Below are 27,896 nucleotides of genomic sequence, written 5' to 3'. Positions count from 1 at the left end.
TATAATTGCTAATACTCGAAATAGCGTCATGTCAGTTGTAATTAACAGTTACTTTATAAATGAATATACCAGCATCAATGATTATTTAAAGCATATATTTCCATCATTTTCAGGGCCGCATAGAAGTAGGCTACCCCTTCCACTGCAGGAACTCCCGGGAGTTGCATCTTTAGGCGACCGCCCCTTCTAGACAATTCTGGGATCCGAAAGTCCCTGAAACTGCTTGATGCACTTTTTACCATATATATATACATACATATAGATCCCTGAATTTAGTACCCAGCTGTGTGCTGATGTAAATCTAAGTATTCGTGAAGTAGGCTTCCATAGAAAAATAACTGCTCTGACTCCTCTGATTTTAAACTCCAGCCCAGTATGTGGCAGTAATGGTACTACATCATTACTTTTCCAAACGCGATTTTAAAGACAAAGAAGAACTTCAACCAGCAAGAAGAAAAAAGGATTGAGGTCAATGTGAAAAACATAACAAAGGACCGATGACTCGCCTCGCGAGCTGCCATGATGAGCGGAAGGAGGTGCATATTGTTTAAACAGTTGACATTCGAACAACTTCATTCTCAATTTAGCCGGCTATGGTATTATCCACTGACCTAGTTAATTTGGCGTTGCGTTAGTTTAAACGTTTTGCTTCTTCTTTTTTTACAAACGGTTCCTTCGCTATTGGGATTTAACCAGGAATATTAACTACGTTTGAACTCATGCTGTTAATTCATGTCAGCATGAAGACTTGAAGCCACATACGGTAAGATAACATTAGCAGGCTAACACCACGTTAGCCAGCGCTTTAAGGAACGTTAATGTCTTGAAATATTTAAAACGGTATTTAGTCAGTTAACTGTTTTTGTATTAAATTTCATTGAAATGTTTGGGGTATCTTTCTTTTTTGTGCTATATTATTGTGTGATTCCTGAAACGTTCGCTGGCTAACACTAGCCGACTGATAGTTAACGAGTGACAGAGCCTGCGAGGCCCAAGCTAACCAAGTAGCTCTAGCTAGCTTTAGCCGAATTGCAATCGCCACAGTAGCTCTGGCTGTGTTGCTTAGCTGCTGGTTAGCTACATTGTTAACCCCGAGACATGGATTTGACGTTTCTTTTTCAATGTACATGGGTCATAACATAAGATCTCATAAAAAACGTATCGTTTAGCTTGACAGCTACAATGTATCTAGTGAAAACACACACGTCTAGTATCTATCAAGCAACATTAATGTACCGTCATTTCATCAGACTACAAATACATGCAAGGATTATCGGTTGCCAAGTTGAAGGTAATGTTGCAAAATATGGATTTGTTGAACCTTTAGTTGCTAAAGCGCCCTTCAGTGGGGTTTAATCGTTAGTTCGAAAACGACGTTAACGCTTATTTTGCTAGCTAAACTCGCAAATTTGAAGCCGATTAACAGCGTTAACGTAAATTAATTAATTAACGTTAATTTGTTTGGGGACACGTAGTTTTTTCGATAGCAGGCACGTTAATATTTACCTAACGTTAGGCGATTTGTTAGCTGCAGCCAACTGCTTCCTGGGTTGCGTTTAGCGTTTTATTAAGTGAACTTTGTGCTGTATGCATTCTGTCCAGCTCTTTAGGAGCCCTTTTAAGTCGCCCATTTAATATCTAAGCTTTAACGTTATGGGTTATGTACTGTATACTTTGTAATAGCCATCGATGCCAGGGAACTTATGCTGAACAGTATTTGAATTGTCTGTAAAAGTGTTGTTGTTCTTGTTAACATTTCCCCCCATTTTTTGGAATAGGAAAGCCAGATATTGAAGCCAGATGTTGGATAAGGAAAATTGCCAATGCCCTACATGATGGATGTGTCACATCTTCATTGTGGTAATCAAAGTATCCTGAATCGTTCCATCTTCAGAGGAACATTACCTATCTCCAGCAAAGTGTACTCCCAAAGTATTGACTTTATTTGATTAACAGGACTGCTGAAATCTGTTGGAAAAGCTCAAGGCAGACACCTGATTTTAAACTAAGACTCTTTTTCCTCTTTTTTGTGTGCAATATTTTTCTGTGGGGCTAGACCTTTATGGATGGAATATAACTTTTGACACATCTGCTCCCCCATGTGGGTGCAGAGATGTCCGACAACCTCAGTAAGATGGTTAAGTTCCTATCCCCCCCATCAAAGAATGCTAGTGGCTCTGGCTCGGACTCGCTGCTGGGCGAGGTCCGGCGGCGGCGCCACAACGTGGAGCGTGAGCTTCTCAAGGCTGAGCACCGCTTCTTCCGCCGTAGCGTCATCAGTGACTCCAACACCACTGCCTTGGAGCTGCCCAGCAAAGCTTGTGTCCTTGCTTCACCACCTGACTGCAAACGTGGCCTCCCTCCTGCCAACTCCATCGTTGCAGGAGCCCTCTCGGTGTCAGCTGGTCAATGCACAGTGGTGGCTGAGGAGCCGTTGGTGGAAGTTCATGAGGCAGGCGGGGAACCCAAGGGGGATGTTGTAGCACTGGAAGCAAGGCCCCTCTCTCTGATGGGCTGCGATGGAGAGAGGGAACCAGCCATCTCCCTGGACCCTCCCAGTGAGGCTTCTGAGCTTGAGTCTGGGAGCAGCTTGGCAGGCCAAGGGGAAGATGAGCGTGAGGAGGAGGAGGATGAAGCTGGGAAAGAGACAGAGAAGACTCGCATTGAAGCTGAACAGAGAGAGTTGGAGAAGAAAGTGCAAGATGAAGAAGAGGTGGAGACCAAGGCTGTGGGCACATCTAATGATGGTCGCTTCTTGAAGTTTGACATTGAAATTGGACGTGGCTCATTCAAGACCGTCTACAAAGGCCTGGACACAGAGACAACTGTGGAAGTAGCCTGGTGCGAGTTACAGGTAAGAACATGATTTGAGTGTCTCCTCAGCTTCTTGTTGCTGGGTTACTAATGGCCTTTATTCAATTAATGTCCTACACCTGTGTGTGTAGTTCTTGTTTGTTCAGTCACATTTTCATTGGGATGTTGTTGAATCGGTCCTTCATTAGACATGTTAGGTGGTTGCCTGTTTTCGAGTAATGTTGGTGTATTTAATCACCAGTGTTCAATAATGTCACACTAGGAGAAAGATTAGACATCCCAAACACACAAAATCAATGGGCTTTTACCAATGTTGACAAACATCGATTGCTATAAAACGGTACCTCGGTCGTCTAGTCTCACTCCCATCATTTCACTGTTTTGTTTTGCATGCTCTCCTGATTTGTCATTCTCCCTGAACCAACTGTGTTGTTGCAAATCAAATCTCATTCTATGCATTTTATGAAACTGAGCTATAGCTGATTAATCTGTTAATAGCTGAGTTCATAAGAAATCTATGAAACATTTTGAATACTTTTTTATTGTTTTGCCATTACCATTATGACATTTTAGAAATATGGTAATTGTAACATCTTGTAGCGTATGTAAAGATCTATCAATACAGTCAAAATCAATACCACGGAAACCATTTTTATTTCTGTTCATACATAGTGGTGGTTTCATTCTGTTACATGAGCTCATATTCGTTGTAGTCCGCACCAGTAGGTCCATTACTGGCTTGCAATTCTAAAACTTGAATTTGTATCTGGGTGATATGGCACATATGACCATAGTGACTAGGGGACAGCGTATAGTTTTGATAACGCTACTATTACTATTGCTATTTTTGAATCATGTTTTGTCTTGAATTCATGTAGACAGAAACAAGTTATATTAAAATCTGGTCCAGTCCTACTCCTAGTTCAATATAATTCATTCAGTTTAAAAGTAAACTGAGGAACCATCTTGGAATGTTGAAAGACCACATTTATGTGACGAGGGCAAAGGGAACAGGGCAGAAAATCGTTTCATAGCTCCTGCAAAATACTGAGATAACTACTGGAGAATAAACAGGCATTTAAGTCTGCCTATTTTCCTTTCTTTCCTTCCCTCTCTACTTCTTAAAAATTATTCTTTGGAAAAAAAAGTTATATTAAAATCTGGTCCAGTCCTAGTTCAATATAATTCATTCAGTTTAAAAGTAAACTGAGGAACCATCTTGGAATGTTGAAAGACCACATTATGTGACGAGGGCAAAGGGAACAGTGCAGAAAATCGTTTCATAGCTCCTGCAAAATACTGAGATAACTACTGGAGAATAAACAGGCATTTAAGTCTGCCTATTTTCCTTTCTTTCCTTCCCTCTCTACTTCTTAAAATTATTCTTTGGAAACCTAATTATATATTGTATCTCATTTCCTGAACGAAAACAAGACGGGGCCAAATATCTCCGGTGGATTAGCCTAAGCTCTGTGGCTTTGCTAAAGCAATCAACTAAGCCTACATGATAAAAGGCATAATCGTTATTCACATTATTGTCATTGACAGTACCTGCTTACTTTCACCACTGATGTTATGCTAGGCTTAGGCAAGTTATCTCTGGTTCAAACTAGCTAACGTTAACATTTCACTAGCTGTTTGTTAAAAATCAGCCATTCTATTAAATAAACGATATGCACAAGTATACGTTTAATAATGGATTAACATGACAACGTGAACGAAACACACGCATGCCGGTCATTAACAAGGTTACAATAACAAGGTAGACAGTTAGGACCATATGGTTAGGACACTGTCCTGTCAGGGGCAGGTTAGCTAGTTAATAAACGTAGCTCTACATCTCAGTGCCTTCCAGATTAGTTAAATTAACTGAAGGTGAATTCTTTCCCATGCGGTGCATGAACAATGCTGGTATTGGATGTATTTATCTGCAATCGCGATGACCGTGAGTTGAGGCTTCTCCCTCTTGCATTGAGCTCTGTAAATTCTCGCCTCAAATTTAAGCTTGTTATCCACCATATCGAGTTTTAAATTGTACATATCCCTCCATTGCATAATTAAGTCCCTTTTGAAGGCTTCTAGACGAAATCAGGTCCTTTTGTCTCCAAAAGTTGTCGAGAGCCTCTTGGGATATAGTTTTGTCACTGATAGCTGCCATTGTAAACTCTAGTCAGCTCTGATAACGTGTCCGAGTTAGCAACAGTAACAATAGGGGGCGGGGCTTAGCGATAGGTCAATTGTAAGCGCTACATCTATCTATAAATCCAGAAATCTCTGTGTGTCTGTCTGTCAGTCTAGGGCGTATCTCCCTGACGGTAGTTACGTTAGTTATGAGATTTCGCATGTAGCTTACGCATGTCATGAACCTGTGCATCCTTGATTTTGAAGATTTCTGAATTCATAGTTCGCGAGATATTTGTATTTTTTATTGCTGTAGGCACTATGGGTTATAGTTTGCCGTAGGCACTAAGGGTAGTGAGGCACTATGGGTAGTGTAGTAATTCAGAGAAAGAGGGGCAGACCTGCGCGACGTGAATGATGTCATAGTCATAGAACAGTCGTGTGGTTAGCCTAGACAACTGACCATGCGTTCATGCATCTACTGACGCAATGAGAGAGGTTTTCCGATGTATTAGTGTCACAATGAATCTGTTGTAATTCGTGTATACTTTGTTTTCTCATTATTGCAATATTATAAACCTCAGTCTGCATTTACCCTGGCTGGGAGAGGCTGTCATTCCGAAGATACTGTGTGTGTTCGCCTTATGTTGGGCCACGCCGTCATGTTATCCTCCCAGTTCTGCACTGAATTCGGGTGGGGGATAGTAACGCCATCTCCAGTCAGTATTTAAACTGCATTGTAAGGACATTATTAGATTACGATCTGTCTGAGAGTGGGCTGTCAAAGCTAGCATCATCAAAGTCGTACAGTACAGACATTCAATAAAATTAACCTACATTTGGGTCCAACTGCATGACCATTCTTACCCTACACTTACCCTTACAATAAAGAAGTGATCCTATTTCAACCATAACTTAATTTTAAATAATTTCTTTCTTTATGACATTTAGTTTATAGTTTAGACAGCAACTTTGACATCTATATTCAACTGCATCAACTACATAATCTCAAACTTTATTTGTTGGTATATCTCCAAAAAGGCTATACAACATTAAAACATTTCTTAATGAAAAGGAAACATGCATCACAATAATACTTCAGTGTAACCTGTACCTATGTGGAGTGCAAATATGTCTTGCTATTACACTACCCAACAGCTACACCTACGTCAGCTAACACTACAGAATGCATAATTCCTACAGGCACTACACTAGTCTATCTATAAATCCAGAAATCTTTGTGTGTCAGTCAGTCTGTCTAGGGCGGATCTCCCTGACGTTAGTTACGTTAGTTATGAGATTTCGCATGTAGCTTACGCATGTCATGAACCTGTGCATCCTTGATTTTGAAGATTTCTGAATTCATAGTTTGCGAGATATTTGTATTTGAACGTTTGCCGTAGGCACTATGGGTAGTGAGGCACTATGGGTAGTGTAGTAATTCAGAGAAAGAGGGGCGGACCCATGCGACGTGAATGATCATAGAACAGTCGTCGTCGTCATAGATGTTACCCTGTGTGTACTTTGTTTTCTCATTATTGCAATATTATAAACCTCAGTCAGCATTTACCCTGGCTGGGAGAGGCTGTCATTCCGAAGATACTGTGTGTGATAGCCTTTGCTCTGTGTTCATTAAACCTGTCAGAGTGTATGAATAAACGGCTGGGTGCCAATCAAAATCACAACGCAAGAGTGGAGTACTACACCGCTACAAATGGTAGCTTATATTGATAAGCCTCGGAGGCTTTCAGATTGTCCATTGCTTTCCCATCTGTTGCTATGGAGTCCACGAAATACGCGCAAATCTCGCTGTAAGTTATGTTGGGCCACGTCGTCATGTTATCCTCCCAGTTTTGCACTGAATTCGGGTGGGGGATAGTAACGCCATCTCCAGTCAGAGTATTTAAACTGTGCTCCCATTGTAAGGACATTATTAGATTACGATCTGTCTGAGAGTGGGCTGTCAAAGCTAGCATCATCGAGGTCTGTTTACATTGGCAAACGCTGCGCAAACCACTTCCGGCGGAAATGAAATGCATTTGTGGAGGGTAACACTACAGAATGCATAATTCCTACGGGCACTGCACTAGTAAACATAAACATAAAATGATTCACCTTCTCCAAAACATATTGCTTCAGACCCAGCTGTACAGGGTAATAACCATGCACCCTGACTTCAAGATGCAGTCCATGATTCTGCAAAGGGTTGTTGATATTTAAGCAGCCAATCAAAATCACACCCCACCCTATTGTGCTTCTGAAGCAACTTGGTTGCCTGGAATTGTTTGTGGTTTAGTCCGAGTCACTATAGCCTTATGTTTGCCATTTACATTTTATTTCTGTGTGCACACACTGAAGCTAGACAACCTTGAGTTATTCGCTGAATTTGACCAAAACTGTAATGGATTTGAATAGACTGTTAGACTGTTATTTAGATATATTTAGCTGTCGTGACCGCCTCAGCCAGAATCCTCTAGGGAAACTGGGGGTGCCTCCTCAGACATCAGAGCAGACGCTACCAACATGCAAGTGGGCAACATACTGTCTGACTGCGCGAAATGCTGTTATCAGACCATTTTTTTCTTCAATATTAGGCCAAAGCTGATCCTGAATTTTGTAGTAGATTTCATGTTCCTAAGCTTCTTTTCTGTTTTATTCTTTGCTTGTATTTTCCTGGGTTGGTCAGATTTGTGCTGTAGTTAGGCTAGGCGATACGCTTTTCTTGTTGTTTTTTTAGATCCTGGAAAAATGTTCTGGTCTCTCAGGTTGAAGTTTCTGGAGAGTATCTTAATGCTCTCCCTCATTTACATCTCGAGATGGCATGTAGCCTCTTCAGTCCAGTCCCAGTTGAAGACATGTAGCCTCTTCAGTCCAGTCCCAGTTGAAGACATGTAGCCTCACCAGTCCAGTCCCAGTTGAAGGCATGTAGCCTCTCCAGTCCACTTCCAGTTGATGAGCCGATGGTCTGACCTGCTCGTGAACGCAGATGCATCAAGCAGTTCAAGGTTCAAAGAGAAAAGGGAAATATTTGCAGGGGTGAAAAGGGGAAAAACCTTTCGGAATAGTTGTGTAGAGCTCAAAAGTAGGTCAGATTCCTAACTAAAGAATGTGTAATCTTCTGTATGTGGTTGAGTGGGGCAGCCTGCTGAGGCTTGTTTTCTGCCCCTCCCCTCTCCCCTGTGTGGCTGCTGCTGCTGCTGCAGGCTGACACTGCATGGCATGTGACGAGGCAGGCCTGCCTCCTTGCCACACATGCAGCCTCCGCAGGGCCCAGCCAACAGCCAAATAACTGGGTCATGGTTGGTCAGTCGTCTATTTGATAGAGTCTCGTATTTTGTTTGTTTATTTTTTCCTGCTCCATGATATTTTTTGTTTTTATTCATTTGTTAAAGTTTGAGGTTTTATCTCCCTTTAGGTCTTGCTGTAGCTTTGTCCCTGGTCAGCTGTGTAGAAATACAGTGAGCTAGCCTTGAGAGCCCTTTTTCTTCTCATCTTCCACAGCAGAGTATTTTAATAGCACCTCTCTCCCTCTGTATATATAGTATTTTGGATCTTGCATTGTTGATGCATTCCAAACGATATGTGGGTCACCAGCAGGAAAATGGAGTTCATCCTTTTAAAGGGATAGTTCGGTTTTTAAGACATGAATCTGAATAGCTTCCCCGTCACCAGTGTCATGCAATCATGAATCACTTACCCCCGACAGCGTCCTGTGAGCAGAGTTCTCGTCCAGTTTTGGTCAAACCGAAAGTAGTCCGGCAGGTTTGCTAGACCCAGCAAAATAAAAAGTTTCTCTTCCCAAAACATTATGTGTTCAAAAGAGTGATATATTTGCATCCCAAAAACATTGTAGTGGAAAAAGTCACACCTCGTTATCACTTGGCCCTATTTTCAATACGCTCGATACTGCAGAGTCTACGGCAGATACTACTAGAGTCTACCGAGTTTTGATTCGCGAAAGTTGATTCGCGAAAGTTTGATTTGCCAAAGTTGCCTGAGAGAAACGTCCATCACAGGAAAACGATGAAAACTGAGACAACATTTGATAAAATTGACATAAAGCATCGTTTTTCTGTGATAGACGTTTCTCTCAGGCAACTTTGGTGAATCAAACTTTCGCGAATCAACTTTCGCGAATCAAAACTCGGTAGACTCTAGTAGTATCTGCCGTAGACTCTGCAGTATCGAGCGTATTGAAAATAGGGCCAAGTGATAACGAGGTGTGACTTTTTCCACTACAATGTTTTTGGGATGCAAATATATCACTCTTTTGAACACATAATGTTTCGGGAAGAGAAACTTTTTATTTTGCTGGGTCTAGCAAACCTGCCGGACTACTTTCGGTTTGACCAAAACTGGACGAGAACTCTGCTCACAGGATGCTGTCGGGGGTAAGTGATGCATGATTGCATGACACTGGTGACGGGGAAGCCATACATATTCATGTCTTAAAAACCGAACTATCCCTTTAAGACTTGCTTCTTTTCTATCTGAAGAGCCTTTGCTGTTTCCGCACACAAACAGTATTATTGACCGGGATACTGATTGTGACTAAATTGTCACTTTTTTCACCAGAGCAAATATGGACTTAGTCAACATTTGAAAAAGCTGCATGTGTGCCAAACAGTATAGACCTTTCGGTAGATAGTGCACCTCATATTTGCCTTCTGTGTCTCTCCCCTCTCGAATCAGCTGCTATGACAGTCTTTATGCTACCACATGAGTCACTAGTAACTCAGTTTCCATTTAAAGGATTTTCTGGGATTTAAAGCCTAGATTTTGGAAAAGCAAATCCATTGGTCTTCATTTCAGAAGTGGCACCATAAGGATACATGAAAAACGAAAGATTGAAGAATTATAGAAGATCAACCTGAAGGTGTCGATGCCGTGTCCAAACGAAATATTACTGAGGCAAGGAGAAATTGTAGCTGCCATTGTGGAGTCAAGTTGAGCATCATCTGCATAACAGTGATGGGAGAACCCATGTGAACGGATGATCTCTCTTAAGGAAGTGGTACAAATAGAAAACAGGTGGGGTCCAAGACAAGCACTGATCTTTGAGGTGCACACCTGTGGAGAGGCAGTAAGATTTTGACACGTGTCCCGGCCAAGCCACATTGAAGGAATGTCCAGTTAGGTACGATTGAAACCAGCTGTGTGCTGTCCTCAAAATACCCAGTTCAGAGAGCATAGAGGGGAGGGTGTCAAGGTTTGATTGTGCCAAAGGCAGAAGTCTAGAATAATCAGAACTGATTACCGAACAGAAGCTTTTGCTACTCTTTATGCTTCAGTCACAGTTAAAAGAGCAGTTTCAGTAGAATGACCACTCTTAGAAACCAGACTGCTTAGGGTCTAGCAAATTATTTTGAGACAGGAAGTCAACTTTTCAAGAATCTTTAACGAATAATGGAAGAAGGGAGACCGGTCTATAATTCTTCACATCAGATGCGCTAAGTGAATCAATCTGAAGCCTGCTTGGATGATGTAGGAATGTTTTTCAAACTGAGTGAAGCGTTGAATACATGCATAATGGCAGATAAAACTGCAGGCAAGAGAGAGTAGAGAAAGGTGGTTGGAATGAGGTTCAGAGCACAGGTCGTTGGTCAGTCTTTTGAAGAAGCATAGAGACTTCCCATTTGTTCTCATTCTTTCAGCGTTGATTCTTCCTCATTGAAAGGGGAGAATGATTTCAACAATGCTCCAATGTCCTTTAGTACTTTATGAATATTATCAGTGAGGTTAGGGTGACGGAGTATTAAACTAGCAGGTCTTTTGGATAGAGGACACACATTATCCAGACAAGAGCCTAGTGTAGAGAAAAGTGTCCGTAGTTTGTAGACTAGACGCAACCAAGGAGGATCTCATTGCTTGAGAGGCTTCTGAGGTTACTATGAAACAAAACTGCGGGAGGAGGAATAGAAAGATGTTCCAGGAGGCGCTCAGAAAATGTAATACAGTTATGGTCAGATACATTCAAAGGTGTGACCATTAGCTTTTCTGTATGAGATCTAGATCTTTACCAGACCGATGGCTGTGAACACATTTGAGATTAAACAAGTAGGGACAACAACTCGACTGAATGAGAATTGTCCACATAAGTATTCATATCAACAAAGCAATTATCTCTGGGAAGTGCAGCTCATACACCAAGCTGCCAAGTTGTCCAGGTGGATGATGCCTAACCACCAGCCAGGTATAACTTCAGATAAAATCAGATTAGTTGGCATGGTATTCAAACAAGCCATAGCTGTGTGCAGGCTATGCAGAAAATGGATACAGTTGAAATTAAATAAAAATAGAAATTCCTATCTCTAATTTTTTTTTTCCTTATGAATTGTCACCAGTTTTATTGCATGATGTGAGGAGCATGTTGAATATATAAAAGTTTAGTCTTGTTTTTATAGTTAGTCTCATGGTTGAGTGTATTAGTCATAGTAAGTCCACCTGCAACATAGTCACATGCTGCCTTGTCTTGTCAAACCACCGTTTAATTCATATGCTATGAAGCTCATACATATTTATATTTGGCCTCCCACTTCCTGAAGACCCACTGCTCTCTGACCTCTTGGCTAGAGCTCTGACCATTGTTTGTGAGAAGACTAACACGACCCCTCAGCCTTTACAGAACCAAAGGAGGGGTGCTTTGTATTGTGTTCACAGAGGCTTTGTCTGCTCAATATGTCCAATGGGAAGCCACCTGCACTCTCAAGGGGTGGTCTCCCCCCCCCCCCCCCTCCCCCCGACCCCACCCTGGAATTGCATACTTTCAAATCAACACATCATTTATTTGTGACATTCAGTAACTCATGAATCCCAGACTGCCATTCGATTCGGCACATACCAGCAAACTGTTCTATGACATTTGAAATACAAGTTTCCTTTAACGGCTGAAAATAGTTTTTCCCTGAGTGAGTATAAGAATAAGGAGCCTGATCAAAATGGAATTGAGCTGAGGCTACTGTTTATTCGGTATAGAAAGTAAAGTAAAAGTAAGTGATGCTATTTATATAGTGTGTTTTGTAGAAAGAAAGATTTACGTCACAACAAAAAAAGAAAAATGGCAATAAATAGACCACCAATAATGAACACAATAATGAACAAAGATAAATCAGTCATAAAACACACATTTGTCATGACTGTGTCTGTGCTCCAGTCCCTCTGCCTGGTTAACTGAGCCAGTCACTTGTTACACATTTACATTTAGTTTGTTCATAAACTGTTTTACCCAAGGACACTGTTGTATTCTTTGTTTGCTTCCAAGGTATTGAACAACAACTTTAGTGTTTTTAGCACCTTGCTGTTCGAGGCGAGCTACAGGCACATGTTATGGTGTGGGCATGGTTTTGTGATCTAGATTTAGCTACTAAGAATTTGGTTTCTGATTGTTATACAATCTTTGCAGGCTTGCATTTTTAGTTTATGGTTTTATCTTCAGGGAACACGGTTTATGCACACGCACACACACACACACACGCACACACACTTTAATGCACACGCACACACAGAGGATATTGGAATCGTGGAGGAGTTTTGAGGTCAGGCTCATTTCAGCATGCATTCAATTGAATTGAACACTATAGGACTATGAACAGGAGCCCTGAACCACAGGAAATGGCTTAAATATCTGAACACTCGGTAGGGTTAAAGGTCACCTGATGGAAATGAAGCCTACTGGGTGGACCACCCACTGAATTCTATTTTAGACAAAAGGCAGTGAACCTCAGATGCTGAATATAAAGATGGGTCCCCCCTTAGGGCAAGTATTACAGTATTTAGGAAATGCTATTACATCCATTTAAGCCATGTGTCACAGTGATTAGGAAATGCTGGTAGCAGACCATTTGCTATTTTTTTTTCCAGTTTGATGTTGGTATCCCATGTGACCAGTTTGATGTTGGTATCCCAGTCTCCTCTTTTGTGAAAGACAAAATCTGAGTAGTGAAAGTGTGAACAATCATATTTTGGTCTGTAAGATCCTTATCCAGAGTTGAATTTCATCTTGGATCAACTATTTTTTTTATTAATCCGTGTCGCCTAAAACAGCGGTTCTCAACTGGTCTAGCCTTGGGGCAATTTCCTGGTTAGTTGTGTCAATTTTATAGAATTTAAACCATAAAAAAACAACAACGAATAGTCCTCAAATACTTCGACAGTGTGGTAAGAAAAAAAAACGTATTCATAAAGTTAGCCCGTGTAGAAGCATTCATGTTTTCTTTCCTACACAAAAAATAACATAGCTAATCAGCCACATGCTAACTGCAAATGACAAGAACATGCCTTACCCAGCAATATAACTTAAATAACTTAAGTAAATGTTTTACTTTTCTAACAGATTTGTGATTTCTAACACTAAGCCTACCAAGTGCAACCCTTGTAGACAAGGCTCTCTCGGCTCACGTTACAGCAGTTATCCAGCCGTACTTTAGACTCTCATACAGTACAGTATGCTCTCTGCTGGCCACGCAAAGCTTTCTCTGTGTCTCTCTGACTCTCATACAGTACAGTATGCTCTCTGCTCGCCACGCAAAGCTTTCTCTGTGTCTCTCTGACTCATACAGTACAGTATGCTCTCTGCTCGCCACGCAAAGCTTTCTCTGTGTCTCTCTGACTCATACAGTACAGTATGCTCTCTGCTGGCCACGCAGAGCTTTCTCTGTGTCTCTCTGACTCTCATACAGTACAGTATGCTCTCTGCTGGCCACGCAGAGCTTTCTCTGTGTCTCTCTGACTCTCATACAGTACAGTATGCTCTCTGCTGGCCACGCAGAGCTTTCTCTGTGTCTCTCTGACTCTCATACAGTACAGTATGCTCTCTGCTGGCCACGCAGAGCTTTCTCTGTGTCTCTGACTCATACAGTACAGTATGCTCTCTGCTCGCCACGCAAAGCTTTCTCTGTGTCTCTCTAAATCTCATACAGTACAGTATGCTCTCTGCTCGCCACGAAGAGCTTTTTCTGTGGCTCTCTGACTCTCATACAGTATGCTCTCTGCTGGCCACGCAAAGCTTTCTCTGTGTCTCTCTGACTCTCATACAGTATGCTCTCTGCTGGCCACGCAGAGCTTTCTCTCTGACTCTCATACAGTACAGTATGCTCTCTGCTCGCCACGCAAAGCTTTCTTTGTGTCTCTCTGACTCTCATACAGTATGCTCTCTGCTGGCCACGCAGAGCTTTCTCTCTGACTCTCATACAGTACAGTATGCTCTCTGCTCGCCACGCAAAGCTTTCTCTGTGTCTCTCTGACTCATACAGTACAGTATGCTCTCTGCTGGCCACGCAGAGCTTTCTCTGTGTCTCTCTGACTCTCATACAGTAGGCTTTCTCTGTGTCTCTCTGACTCTCATACAGTAGGCTTTCTCTGTGTCTCTCTGACTCTCATACAGTAGGCTTTCTCTGTGTCTCTCTGACTCTCATACATTAAGCTCTTTGCTGGTAATGCAGAGTTTTCTCCTTGTCTCTCTGTTTGAGGCATTTTAACTGTGAACATTCAGCTTTTTCCATTTTAAAATAAAAGCTACTGTTCATTCATTTTCAATAAATAATTTAAATTCTGGAGGAACACACTGTGCGACCCATTCAGAATGATTCTGTGACCACTGTGCCACGCAAAGCTTTCTTTGTGTCTCTCTGACTCTCATACAGTACAGTATGCTCTCTGCTCGCCACGCAAAGCTTTCTCTGTGTCTCTCTGACTCATACAGTACAGTATGCTCTCTGCTGGCCACGCAGAGCTTTCTCTGTGTCTCTCTGACTCTCATACAGTAGGCTTTCTCTGTGTCTCTCTGACTCTCATACAGTAGGCTTTCTCTGTGTCTCTCTGACTCTCATACAGTAGGCTTTCTCTGTGTCTCTCTGACTCTCATACATTAAGCTCTTTGCTGGTAATGCAGAGTTTTCTCCTTGTCTCTCTGTTTGAGGCATTTTAACTGTGAACATTCAGCTTTTTCCATTTTAAAATAAAAGCTACTGTTCATTCATTTTCAATAAATAATTTAAATTCTGGAGGAACACACTGTGCGACCCATTCAGAATGATTCTGTGACCCACCAGTTGAGACACTGCCTTAAAATAAGTGTACTAGGGGTGTAAAAAAGAATCGTTTTGCATCGATGCATCGATCCAACAGCCGACGATACGATGCATCGACACGTCCGCAAGAGTATCGATTTTAAAAAAAAAAATTTTTTTTTTTTTTTTTTTTTTTACTTTTTGTTGCTAGTGCACTTTGATGAGTATTTTTATTTTATAGTGAATGAAGTAGGCCTACAGGGGTATTTTTTATTACCATTTGCTGCTACTAGTGCACATTTGCACTCATTGCACTGATTTTGTGGAGCATTGTCATTTTAAATTGAATTAACTACAGGCCTATTTTTTGTTATCGTTTGCTGCTAGTGCACTTTTGCACTGATTTTGTTGAGTATTGTTATTCTATAGTGAATGTGGTATAGGCCTATTTTTGTTAATTAACACTTTGTACTTTGTACAGTACTTTTTGATGCAAGGCCTTTCAGATCCTATAACAGGGGCATTATTATTTTTCAGTGAATGAGGTTGTCATAGGCCTAGGTGGAGTACAACTTTTCTACTTCTGTTATTGGCTGTTGTTTCTCAAATAAAATGCATAACGATATAACAGCTTTCATTGATTTATTTCAAATCTGAAACATTGTCTAGCCTGTAAGGTAAAAAAAAGAACAAATTAATCGAATCGAATCGAAATCGAATCGTATCGTGGTGTATTCATGAGTATCGAAAATAATCGAATCGTTGGGTCAGGAAATCGATACTGAATCGAATCGCCATGATGGGTGTGATTTACACCCCTAAAGTGTACCACAGGTCTCCTATTCATTTCAACTTTTAAGTTGTAAAATAAAAGTACCTTATACACAAAGACTTTGATTTTCTTCATCTTGGCAGGATCGTAAGCTGACCAAGACTGAGCGCCAGCGCTTCAAGGAGGAAGCCAGTATGCTTAAGGGCCTTCAGCACCCCAACATCGTGCGCTTTTATGATTTCTGGGAGTCACCTGCCAAAGGCAAGAAATGCATTGTCCTGGTGACTGAACTTATGACCTCTGGCACCCTGAAAACGTGAGTGAACCATTTACCTTCTCGAAACATTGTCTTAATCAGAACTGTCTCTATGTTTGGTAGAAGGGCCCCCATTAACAGTCTTTTAAAGATGTATTAAGGTATCTCAGCATAGTGGCTTTACAAAAAAAAAACTGATTTCCAAGCATTTGTTGATTGTGATTGTCTGATAATGCTTAGTAAATGTAAATATTTCCCAGATACCTGAAACGGTTCAAGGAGATGAAGATCAAAGTCTTGCGCAGCTGGTGCCGGCAGATCCTGAAGGGCCTCCACTTCCTCCACACGAGGACACCCCCTATAATCCACCGTGATCTCAAGTGTGACAACATCTTTATCACTGGTCCTACTGGCTCTGTGAAGATTGGGGACCTGGGGCTGGCCACGCTGAAGAGAGCCTCGTTTGCCAAGAGTGTTATAGGTAGGGCTCAGTACATGAAGTGCATAAACGGGGTGAAAAAAGAAACTGTTGGCTCATTTATGCTGCATAAGGGCAAATCAAATGTTTCATGAGGTTCTTCTCTTCTTCTTCCTCTGAAGTGTCTTAAAACAGTGTGGTGTGAGAGCAGACCACAGTGTTTCCCCGACCTCTCAAAAGCACAGCTAACCAGGGCTCTGCCTCATGGAAGGCGAAGTCAGACCATTCTTTCTTTTCCTTTTAGGTTCAAAATAAGTCTGTCCCTCTGTTATGCCTCCATGCTTAAGACCATTATTTCAGGTACCTACTCAGAGTAAGTAGCCCCCTTGAATTCCAACACCAGTGAAACATTCATAGTTGTATTGTGGCTTGTCTACAGGCAAAACCAGTTCTGTTCCTTGCAAAGGGATAGCACAAAAACTAGAGGTGAGCCCTGGGTATTTCAGGTACTGGAAATTCACTTTGTCCTGTGCTTTGGAAATGTGTGGTCTGTTTCTTCAAATGTCACTAAGCCTGATGCCAGTACATTTGTTTATTTCTCTTTTTGAAAGGGTGTTCTGAAAGTGTCCATTGTTGTTTTTTGCCATGTTTGGTTCTGATTCAGTGTCACGTCCATAGGTGCAACCCATCTCTGCGCATGACCTGTGCAACAGCTTTTTAATATTTTTTTGATTTATTTAATACATGGGACGCTTTAGCCTCTAACTGCAGCTTTTCCCCTATTCTGCTTGAAGGCTTAATTAATATACCTCAGTACAGGCACTCAGTAAGTATTCAGGAAATGGGCCCGGTAAGTGCACTGGTACCATGTGACACATTCAAAATTTATCAGAAATTTACAGAGTTTTTCTGTGTAAGGCCTTTTATTTCTGGGATTTTTTTTTCATTAATTCAAAGTTGTTGTGCAGAGCCAAACTGGGTAAGAACTAGCAATGGAGTCTTTTTTATTTTATTTTGTCTCACCTTAACCAGTTTCTCTTGAACAGGTAGAAGAAAAAGGTAAGTGTTTAAAAAAAGGTGAATTTGTGTGTCTTGAAGGTAAGATCTTCATGGATTGCTTCCATGGCTAGCCTTTTGTTATACTCTGTGGTAGACATAGGAGGCCCTGGCTACTGGCAGTTTCACTTGATTGTTTTATTTATCTAAAGTAATCTCTCTTTTGCTTCACATCCCACTTTTTCTCAGCCTGTTTGGCTTAGAGCGCAGTCTGCTGTTTTAGTACCATGGGTAGGTCAGCTGGTCAGTCTGGGCCTCAGTTGGTTCTGCACACTAGTTCCATACAAAACCCAATTTTGAAGGCCTTACAGAGGGAAACTTTTACTTCATTCATTGCAGGTTAACTGAGGGCACCTTCCCCTTCCTCTTTTGCTTTCTTTCCCTTTTTGCTATCCTTCTTTCCACTCTCCTCTCTCTCTCTTCTCACAGGTCACGGGCCACGTCATCATCCTACTCCTCTCCTTCTCTCCTCTCCTCTCCAATGAGGAGGATATTTTAGACAACTTCCAGAGTTCTGAATCGTTCTTTTGATTTAAGGTACCCCAGAGTTCATGGCTCCAGAGATGTATGAAGAGAAGTATGACGAGTCAGTGGATGTCTATGCCTTTGGGATGTGCATGCTGGAGATGGCTACTTCTGAGTACCCGTACTCCGAGTGCCAGAATGCGGCACAGATCTATCGCAGAGTTACCAGCGTAAGTCCCAACTCACTACTGAAGAAGAGAGGGTCCCATTTATTTATCCTCGTTTTAACTTTTTTTTAGTTTTTGTCGTTCCCCACCCTCTGCTTCCTTGTAATTTCTTGTGGCATTTATCTCACTACTTGTTCTCCCAATTAGTGGTAAGTGGTGCAGTATGGCCATTCTCCCCAGGCTGCATAGAGAATATTGACAGGGGTTTGAATAGTATGTCTTTGCCCTTTGCCTGGAAAAGCAGAGTGGGGACGTGTCATAATGTTTCTGAAGGAACAATATTTAGTACAGTTGCCTTTGTAAAAGATAGCGCATTTAAGCATAGACTCATTCTCGACACCAATACCTATAAAAATAAGTGAAGCGAAGGTTCGAACCACAGTATGGATAATCCAAATATGTTAAAGGTCCAAGCAGACCTGACTGATTCTCTGATTACAAAAAAACTGTTACTGTGTAGAATCTTGCTCCAATTGGAACTTTCTGTCCTCAGTTTCTTCATAATGTAAGGGCATTACTCTATTCTGTCCATACTTTTTATAGTCCTTTGTTGACACAATGCCTGATAGCATAGTGTATTATACGGCTCCTCAGAATCTTGCGAAAAGTTCCATTGATTTGAACGGGCCTCCCCCACGTTTGGAGATCTGATATTTCTTTTTAAGGACCACTGCAAAAAATGAATGGCCACTGCCATTGGCCATGTGCTTCTATTCACATCTTTTATATATTTCTGCAAATAGTGCGTTCATTTAACGTAGGTTATTGTGAATGGGTTGCTAAGCAACACCTGAAACATCTGAAGTTTTATTTGCGTGAAGAAATATTTTGTCTTAGCGGAAGTCACAAAACTGCAATAAAATCATTAAAACGATGTATTATTGAGGAATGCCTTATATCGTTTTGGCAATTAACCATATAAAAACTGGGATGATGTTTAAAGCCCTTCAGGATTTTCAGATACTGACAGGTGGACTTTTAAGTTAGAAAAACATAATTCTAATTTTCAGCAACACGCCTATGAGACCTGTAGCCTTTGTTGTTTCAGTGAAATCGGTATTGGATCATGTCACTGATTCAGACATCTAGGTAACAGCAAAGTTTCACAGTGCAGCGATTGCTATGTTCACTGTGGATATAAACTGGGCTGGGTCTCCCAATAACAGTTTTCTTCCCAAGTTCCCCCAAGAGAAATCTTCCTACTTATGCCTTAAGAGGCTGAATCCATGTCTCTGGCATTGTTTTTTGTCCTTCATGTAGGTTTGAGCATGCATGAGATGAGTTTGATGGGTATGACTGAAAGGATGATATGATGATATGATCTGAGCGCAGGTGATCGAGAAATACTAGAAAAACTAGCAAGTCAAAATGTAAAAGTTCCCAAATAAGGACTGCTGTAGGCTATATGTTACTCATAGACTTGTGTTCGCAAGGGGTTCAAATTAATGACTAATTTATACAGATGTTTTTTATTTTATGAAGCACAAAAGGTGATGCAACACGGATATTGGTCCTACATTGCAGTCAGTACAGACATCCAGAAACGTATTCAACATTCTAAAGCTCTAACACGTTGTTTCTTCTGAAAACTGTGTTCAGGTATAGCTTAAAGTAGTCCACTCCAACTTCATTAAAAAAAGTATCTCCTGGCAACGACCTACTTAGCTAAGGGAAACGCCTTGAAACGTTAAGGTATCGCTTGCAATATAGTTTACGAATGACAGCTTGAAGAAGGCTTTGGAAAACCTACCCCATAATGTTCAGGTGAGGAGGTGAAGCGTATACCCCGTAGAGGTGAGGCCAGGGCTTCCTGTTTTCTGAGTGTTCTGGCGGGCCAGCTACACCCTCGACTGTTGACGTCGTAGACGTTGTTAGGCAAATCTATTTGCCAGCTTTTATCTGAAAGCTACTCTTGTTATTGTACTCTTGGTATTCTTGACTTTGGGTCTACTGTCATCAACAAGGTAGGTAAAATAAGCCTAAACTTTAGTGTCCCTGTTGCCACATAGCTTATTTTGGGTGTGGAAGAGCTTTGCATTTTGATGTATATGGACTTGGTAAATCAGTCCTTTGCATCTCTTCCAGTCCTCACCAACAGTTATGGACTGTCACCAAAACAAAACAACATACTGTATCAATAAACAATAAAATCCTAGAGGGTGAATACCTAAAATTGTCCATTACGTTTTTTATCTATAAACAGCTAATATTATTTTGGGATGTACAAAATGACCGCAAGTTAAAACGTATTTTCTTTTTCAGTCTCGGACCCTTACATCTGACGTTGCATTACCTGATTCAGGTTTTTTTTGTGTTCCCCTGCTGCAGGGGGTGAAACCAGGCAGTTTTGACAAGGTAGCGTTCCCTGAAGTGAAGGAGATCATCGAGGGTTGCATCCGTCAACACAAAGATGAGAGGTAAAAGTCATGCTTATTGTATGTCACTTTACATTTAGCTCTGTAGTTTAAAATTGTGAGATGTGTAATTGGTGTCAGTCAGGACAGGATTTTTCGGTTTTCAGAACTTGTTACCTTTCTCCCCCTACTCTGTCCATTACTCCTTTGTAGGTATGCCATCAAAGACCTTCTGAACCATGCTTTCTTCCAAGAGGAGACCGGTGTACGAGTGGAGTTAGCTGAGGAGGATGATGGTGTGGTGGTAGCCATTAAGCTCTGGCTGCGCATTGAAGATGTCAAAAAGCTCAAGGGGAAGTACAAGGACAACGAAGCCATTGAATTCTCTTTTGACCTCCTGAAGGATGTTCCAGAGGACGTGGCCCAGGAAATGGTGAGCCAAAATATAGTTGAATTGTTTCAATCTGTTTATCCAATTAACATTTTTTTGATTAGTAAAGATTCCTAAATAACTATTATCTCCTTCACACATTGAATCTTTATGTGTCATAAGCAGTCTTGGAACGCCAAGTAAATTGATGACATGCTGTATTTGTGTATTTTCCAGGTGGAGTCTGGTTACGTCTGTGACGGTGACCATAAGACTATGGCCAAGGCCATCAAAGACAGAGTGGCTCAGATCTGTCGGAAGCGGGAGATAAGGCAGCTGGTGCGAGAGGGACTAGAGAGGAGAAAACAGCAGGGGGAGGACTCAGCAGAGCAACAGAGAGAACTTCAGCAAGCAGCATTGGCTGCCTCTGCCCCTGCTCCTGCCCCTGCTCCTGCCCTTACCCCTGCACCAGTGTCTGTCCCTGCGTCTGCACCAGTGTCTGTCCCTGCAGCAGTTCAGACAGCGTTGGAGGAGCCTGAGGCAGACCAGCATCTACTCCAGCAAAATGCTGTTCCGATCACGAGTATGTGTCACCACATTAATGTGTTTGTTTTGCTTTACATTACACTGAAATTACTGATACATGTGCAACAAATGAAATGCATTTGGTGCATAGGGAGGGGAGAATGGACCACACTGTGCTTGGTAAGCAGAACATAGTACACCCTACGGTGACCATGCATTTCACCTCAAAGCTCATTATGTTGCTTATACCATAGGTGTCACGCTATTATGTTGCTTATACCATAGGTGTCACGCTATTCATTTGCAGACATAAGCTCCGCATTTGTGTGCCTAAAACAGACTTGTTTGTAGAACAGAGACTTGCCTGTTGCCCCACTTACTGAGTCCCCTTAATTTCAGAAAATTGTAAAGAATAATGTATCATTTATAAGGCATTATGATGTTGAAAGATGATAAGATGTTCAGTAGCCCGAAAAAAGAGTTAAAGTCGGAATTGATACAAAGACATGAATGTAAACAAAGCTTTGTGTATTTGCATCATTTACATAGTAGAGATGTAAAAACTAATAGAATTTCTAGCACTTTAATTGTAAAGAGTTCATGGATCAGTGTTTCCCACATGATGTTCATGTGTTTCTTTTAATGACAGCAGTCAATATAACATCTTACAGTTACAGTATTCAACAATTATACTTCAGGATTAGGGGTTAGGATAAGCAGTTTTACTTAATAAATAAGTATAATTTTACATGTTTTATGGTAAAGGTAACCTTAAATGACTTATTTTGTGATCTGGCGCTATATTTATAAAAAAATATTTTTTAAATCACAATTATCTTGAGCTTCCAGGGGGGGCGGGCGGGGCCGTTGGGGGGGGCGGGGCGCCACCCTAATATCATTGTAGGGGAAACACTGTGGGTGTTGCATTGTTGCCTACTTTTATCCTTGATGTGTAATAGCCATGGAGACGGCTCAGGGTTCCATGATCCTGACGGAATCCCACCCGCCAGCCATGTCCCACAGCTACATGCCATCACAGCAGCCTCCCCCCACAGGCACGGCACAGGGCCCCCCAGCCCAGATCCCCCTGCAGCACAACACAGGCCAGACAGTCATGGTGAGTCACACAGAGCTTACCAAAGAAGTTCAGCTAGCATGTTTCACAATAGTGTAATGGATTCATGCAAAGAATCTGAACTTTTCTAGAATTGAATAGTTTGCTTTCAAGTATAATATGTGTGAAAAAGCATTTTAGTTACTCAAACAATAGCGGGAGTCTTTTACAACTTAGAATGCAGAACCTCATCCAATATTGTTCCTAACACTAATGAACACCTTTTACTTAAAATAGTAAAGAGTTCTGCAGGGGTTCATGTGCCAGCATAACCCTAGTGATGTGTGATGGTGATAACAAGGTTTCTGTTACTGGCTTTAGCAGTCTCAGGTCCCTGTGCCACAAACCTCCACCACCCTCCCTGTTACTCCAAGCGGCCAGAGTGGAGCAGCACCACAGCAGCAGGTAGCCACAGCTACGATGCCTTTATTGTTTTCCCAGGTTTCACAGGTTTAGAATTGGCACCGGTTTGTCTATTTAACTCCCAATCCAACAGATGTTTGCTTAGAAGAGCTTGAAGAATATCAAAGAATATCAAAACCCCATCTATGGAAGTCAGTTTTTTATGACCAATAACAGACAAGAACATTAAACTCTTATGGAGAGTTAGAAATTGCATGTAAAAGGTCTTACTATGACCAAAGTCTCTGTTGCTATTGTTGTGGATCTACACTAAATTTGTATGCCCAAGACACTCTACAGTTTGTTTGCTATACAACTGTTAAGGACTTAATTGGCAACTTTAAGGTGTTTCCCGGCAGGAACTCATGGCCTGCATATTTGTGCGTGTTCCAACCACAGGAACCGCCCTTGTAGGACTTCTTTTAGTTTTGGTAGATAAAATAAGTCCATTCTCCATGGTTGGTTCTTCTGAAACTGCTTGGTTGATGGTTGTTGCTCATTGGCTAACGCGATATGAGTAGAAGAAAACAACAAGCGCCATTTTCCAAAAAAAGCAAGAATATTTGAGGAAAATAAATGATAACTTACCTAGTTAACTTGTTGAGCTGACATCACTTTAATGAATCATAGTGGTGCTGGTATATTAATGTATCAAGTCATAACAGCTCCCATGAAGCCATTTAATCTAGTGGTAGCAAATGTATAGCAAAATTCAACTAATGTCAAGGAGACCTTGATAATCTTAACGTTATCTAGAAAAAATGTATCAAAAAATATATTCAATTAATGATTTATGGAAAATCCAAACAAGTACTCTGAGACTGAGAGGAGTTCAAAGAGAGGTCACTAGATGGAAGGTGAAAGGGCAGCTGTGATGTCCTCACTATGTGTTGGACCATTCTTGCCTCCTTCTTATTCTCTTCCTTTCTGCTTGGTCTCCCCTCTGGCCTCTGCTGTTCACCTTGGTGTGTCACTGCAACACCAGCCACACCATGAGGACAGCACTGCAGCCCAGGGCTCAAACACACTAAGTCAAACACTGCAGGGAACTCTGCCACAGCAGGTAAAGGGAGAGCACAGTAGCACTTTAGTTTCTGGTTATGCTACATGGAATGCTCCTTTTGGATCAGATAATTCAGATTATATATTATATTTCTTGTTGATTGGTGGTCATGGGTCTGTTTTGTTTAGCATGGCTAACCAGTGGCAGTCTGGTTTCTACTGCTTCACTTCTACTTATTAAGACAAAATAAGCATGTGGCCCTTGATGGGTGGTTCTCCCTGATTTGACATGGCTACCCTGTAAGTGTATTCTATCTGTCCACTTTCATCTCAATTTACTCATGAATAGGGGTCAACCACCATGCATCGCTGGGCATTTTGGGTAATTGATGGCAAAGGAAGGCCGAAAACAAATAGACCACACCCTCTTGCGGTTGTGATGACCAGTACAAATCCTGATTGATTTGGCTTCTAGAAAGCTAGCATTGTGATAATGGGGTTTCCTGCATGAGATTGAGCTAAATATTATGCAGATGTCTGTATATCAATCAGAGAACAAGTCAATTGTGTTTAATCAGTGCCTTCAGATGACCCAACTATACACTGCCTTTTAGGAATGGCTGTTATGCTATTAATGTGTATTCTTAGGTGGAAATCTTACAATAACAAATTAAGTAGTGAAATATAACTGCAAGTAGATGAACTTTAATAAACATTTAGAGCCAAAGCCTGACACTTGAAATACAAATACACTTGAAACCAATCTGAATTACTGGAGAGAAGTTTTGTATTGTCTCCAGGAGATACCATGTAAGGAGACAGAACTTAGAGAAATGATTAAATCCTCCAAGCCTGTGATTGCTGTAGGACAATCCTCCTCACTCATAAGGCATGAAACTGTCACAAAGTATTAAGACTAGGTTAAGCTCTCTTTAGTATACCTCTTGAAGGAAATATGGGTCTGCATAACCCAGTTTAACATTTGAATTGTAATTAAGTTCAGAAGACACTGAGTTTGGTAATGACTTTCTATGTACTCATTTGTGTTTTCATGCACTATAAAACAATGCACATTTCACAGTCTGTCTTTGTTCTCTTTATGGATAATACATGTTGTACACTTAGGTGAGACTGAGACAGGGTGCAAGGGTCAAAGTTGAAATAATGTTGCTTCCCTTGGAGCATGTGCAAATCTTCGCCTGACCTTTACTTTTCCAGATATCTTATTTTAGGGAAACTAATACCACCTCCCTTTGCCTCTGACCACTCTTAAACGGTCTGCCTGTTTCTTCATCTTAATCTGCATTGACGTTTGTTATAATAACATTGGGGAGAGGCATTGAAAGCTAATACCACCCTCCATATACCCATCCTTGTGTTTAACCATGGCTTAAAATAATATTTAATTCTGTTAGGATGGTGGGGTGGGCAGTGTAGGGTAGTTACTCGATCCCACTCACTTCCCCTCTCCTCTTAGCTCACACCGGCCCCCCGATACACAAAAAAGAAAGAAATCAGTTTGGTTCCTTTGAGCTTGTAATTGCGAGCCGTTTGGCATTAGAAATCTTAAATAGTTAATTGCCTTAGTACAAGATTTTATTCTACCATTACAACTAAGATGATGCATTGGTTGGCCTCTACCCGCAAACTCACCTGCCTGTTCCATGCCTACTTTCTCTGTCTGTCTGTCTGTCTGTCTGTCTGTCTGTCTGTCTGTCTGTCTGTCTCTCTCTCTGTCTGTCTGTCTGTCTGTCTGTTTCTCTGCATGCTGCCTCTTCTTGCATGGCTGTAAGACATGGGCTAATGAGCTGAGCCCTCCTGTTTTCTCTCCGCCACCGAACGCTGAGTATCTCTATTTCCTCTATCAGGCTGTTCAGGTACACTTGTGCAGATCTGTGCTGTGTTCTAAACAAAGTGTGCTGGGCCCTGTGCTCTCATGTGTGTTGTGCCTCATGCCTCGCTTGTCTGTCCTTTTTTAGACGTCTGTGGGTGTACTGCAGTCTTTGACAGTGGAGCAGACAGCCGGACAACCAGCACTGATTCCCACCTCCACAGAAGGGTAAGGGCTATTCTCTTCCCAATGTTATGAGATGGTCATATAAAGGGTAAGGGCTATTCTCTTCCCAGTGTTATGAGATGATCATATGAAGGGTAAGGGCTATTCTCTTCCCAGTGTTATGAGATGGTCATATGAAGGGTAAGGGCTATTCTCTTCCCAGTGTTATGAGATGATCATATGAAGGGTAAGGGCTATTCTCTTCCCAGTGTTATGAGATGATCATATGAAGGGTAAGGGCTATTCTCTTCCCAGTGTTATGAGATGGTCATATGAAGGGTAAGGGCTATTCTCTTCCCAGTGTTTATAAGATGATCATATGAAGTATGGCTGTTAAAAGGTGTGGTTTACGTGGGACATTAAAATGAAATTAAATCTGTTTTCCCTTCAGTGGTCTCTCAGATGCTGCGTCTGGCTTGAGTGATGGCAACGACGGCACAGGAGGCAGGCACGAGGGCCGCTCCATTAAGCGTCATCATCGCCGATCTGTACGCAGTCGCTCACGGACCGAAAAGACCCCCAAAGCCAAGCTGGATGTGCTGAATGTAAGGCACCTGCTAAGTCATGCTTAGTCAAGAAACATTTTCAACTATGGGTTTTCTAGGGAAAATGAAAAGAACAAAACAAGTACAAATGACTGATAAAGCAGCTATGAAATAGGTCTACTGCTTCTGATGTGTGCATTGTATCTTGTTGTGCACTTGCTCTAGAAGGGAGGGGAAAAGAGGAGAGGGTAAATAGCGGACAACCATAAATTCCGCTTTAATATGATAGCCCTTTTTCGCTACACTGGTGCTTCTTCTGGTACGAAATGGTAATAGAGAGAGGATGGTTCAGCTATAGCTGCTTGCTTACTAGTAGATATCTGGGCAACACAGTGCAAAGGCGTTCTTGACTTAACATCAAAGCCGTTATTATGACCGCCGCGCGGCAGCGTTTAGTCAGGTTTTTTTTTTTTTTTTTTCTGTTTGCCGATTTTCTGTCAACTATTCCCGGGACACTGAAACACCGGGGTGCACGAAATTTGGTGGGCATGTAACAAACATTTTGTGGGCGGGGTTCGGGCTGGTATCCAGGCTATGTATCTCTGGCTGGCATGGTCAAAACTGCACCATATTGCATGGTCAAAACTGCAACAGATACACACATTCACAGTAGACATTCGTATGCACACATACACACACAGTAGACATACAGTGCCACTTGAAAGTATGTGAACCCCTTGAGCAGTAAAGAGTTTTACCATGATTTTTCATTATTTTCATCACCAATTTTCCATAGATGAAATGTCAGGTTTATGTTTATCATTTGCATGTACTTGTTTAGAGGGAAATGTTTGAGTAGCAAAAAAACTACATGAAACATGGAATTAGTCCATTTCAAAAGTAAGTGAACCCCCAGCTGAATTGGTAAAGTAATGCAGGTAACAGATTCGGTGAAACATATTTGGGTGCTTAATTAGTCAATTCAGCAAACCAATCAACTGAGACATCCTTAGGAAAAGGGTTGGGCCCAAACCTTTCCCTAAGGATGTCTCAGTTGATCGGTTTGCTTAATGTGGTGATGAAAATAATGAAAAATCATGGTAAAACAACAGAAAACTCTTAACTGCTCAAGGGGTTCACATACTTTCAAGTGGCACTGTATGTGTTTGGGTCAATTCAACTTTTCTTAACAACTTTATGTGACCCTGTTTTAACAAACTACATTGCAAAAGAAAAATATACCAAAACAATCCACAAAAAAGTAGTACACAACATTACATAACCAAATCATCAAAATCTATCACAAATAATTCCCTTAAAACACAAAACACATAAAAACACACAAACACACTGACAACCATGACTCATTCTGTGCCAAAACCTACTGAACAGTTCAGCGGTCATATTTTGTAACTCTTTGCGTTACGTCTAATTTCTTCCATTGCTATTTCT

At 41.4% G+C, this 27,896-nt stretch overlaps 1 protein-coding gene across 4 annotated transcripts in view; it reads left to right on the top strand.

Moving 5' to 3' along the window:
• The first annotated feature begins 468 nt into the window (after positions 1-468).
• Positions 469-27,896, top strand: part of wnk1a (WNK lysine deficient protein kinase 1a) — a 34,681-nt gene continuing 7,253 nt past the window's right edge. The window contains exons 1-13 of one of the 4 annotated variants that reach the window (XM_080842979.1): positions 469-536; positions 1,779-2,854; positions 15,858-16,030; positions 16,231-16,451; positions 17,982-18,139; positions 20,465-20,553; positions 20,704-20,923; positions 21,098-21,443; positions 22,345-22,502; positions 22,821-22,904; positions 23,887-23,964; positions 25,883-25,962; positions 26,351-26,504. In XM_080842979.1, the coding sequence (XP_080699105.1) occupies positions 2,114-2,854; positions 15,858-16,030; positions 16,231-16,451; positions 17,982-18,139; positions 20,465-20,553; positions 20,704-20,923; positions 21,098-21,443; positions 22,345-22,502; positions 22,821-22,904; positions 23,887-23,964; positions 25,883-25,962; positions 26,351-26,504 (2,502 nt within the window). In that variant the 5' untranslated portion in view covers positions 469-536; positions 1,779-2,113. Of the gene's footprint in view, positions 764-1,778; positions 2,855-15,857; positions 16,031-16,230; positions 16,452-17,981; positions 18,140-20,464; positions 20,554-20,703; positions 20,924-21,097; positions 21,444-22,344; positions 22,503-22,820; positions 22,905-23,886; positions 23,965-25,882; positions 25,963-26,350; positions 26,505-27,896 lie in introns of all 4 variants that reach the window. The other 3 variants (XM_080842978.1, XM_080842977.1, XM_080842980.1) reach the window with 3 other exon arrangements.

This window comes from Sprattus sprattus (genome assembly GCF_963457725.1).
Source record: "Sprattus sprattus genome assembly, chromosome: 7".
Lineage (NCBI taxonomy): Eukaryota > Metazoa > Chordata > Actinopteri > Clupeiformes > Clupeidae > Sprattus > Sprattus sprattus.
Note: the sequence above shows the minus strand (reverse complement) of the source record. Positions and strands in the feature narration are given on the sequence as shown.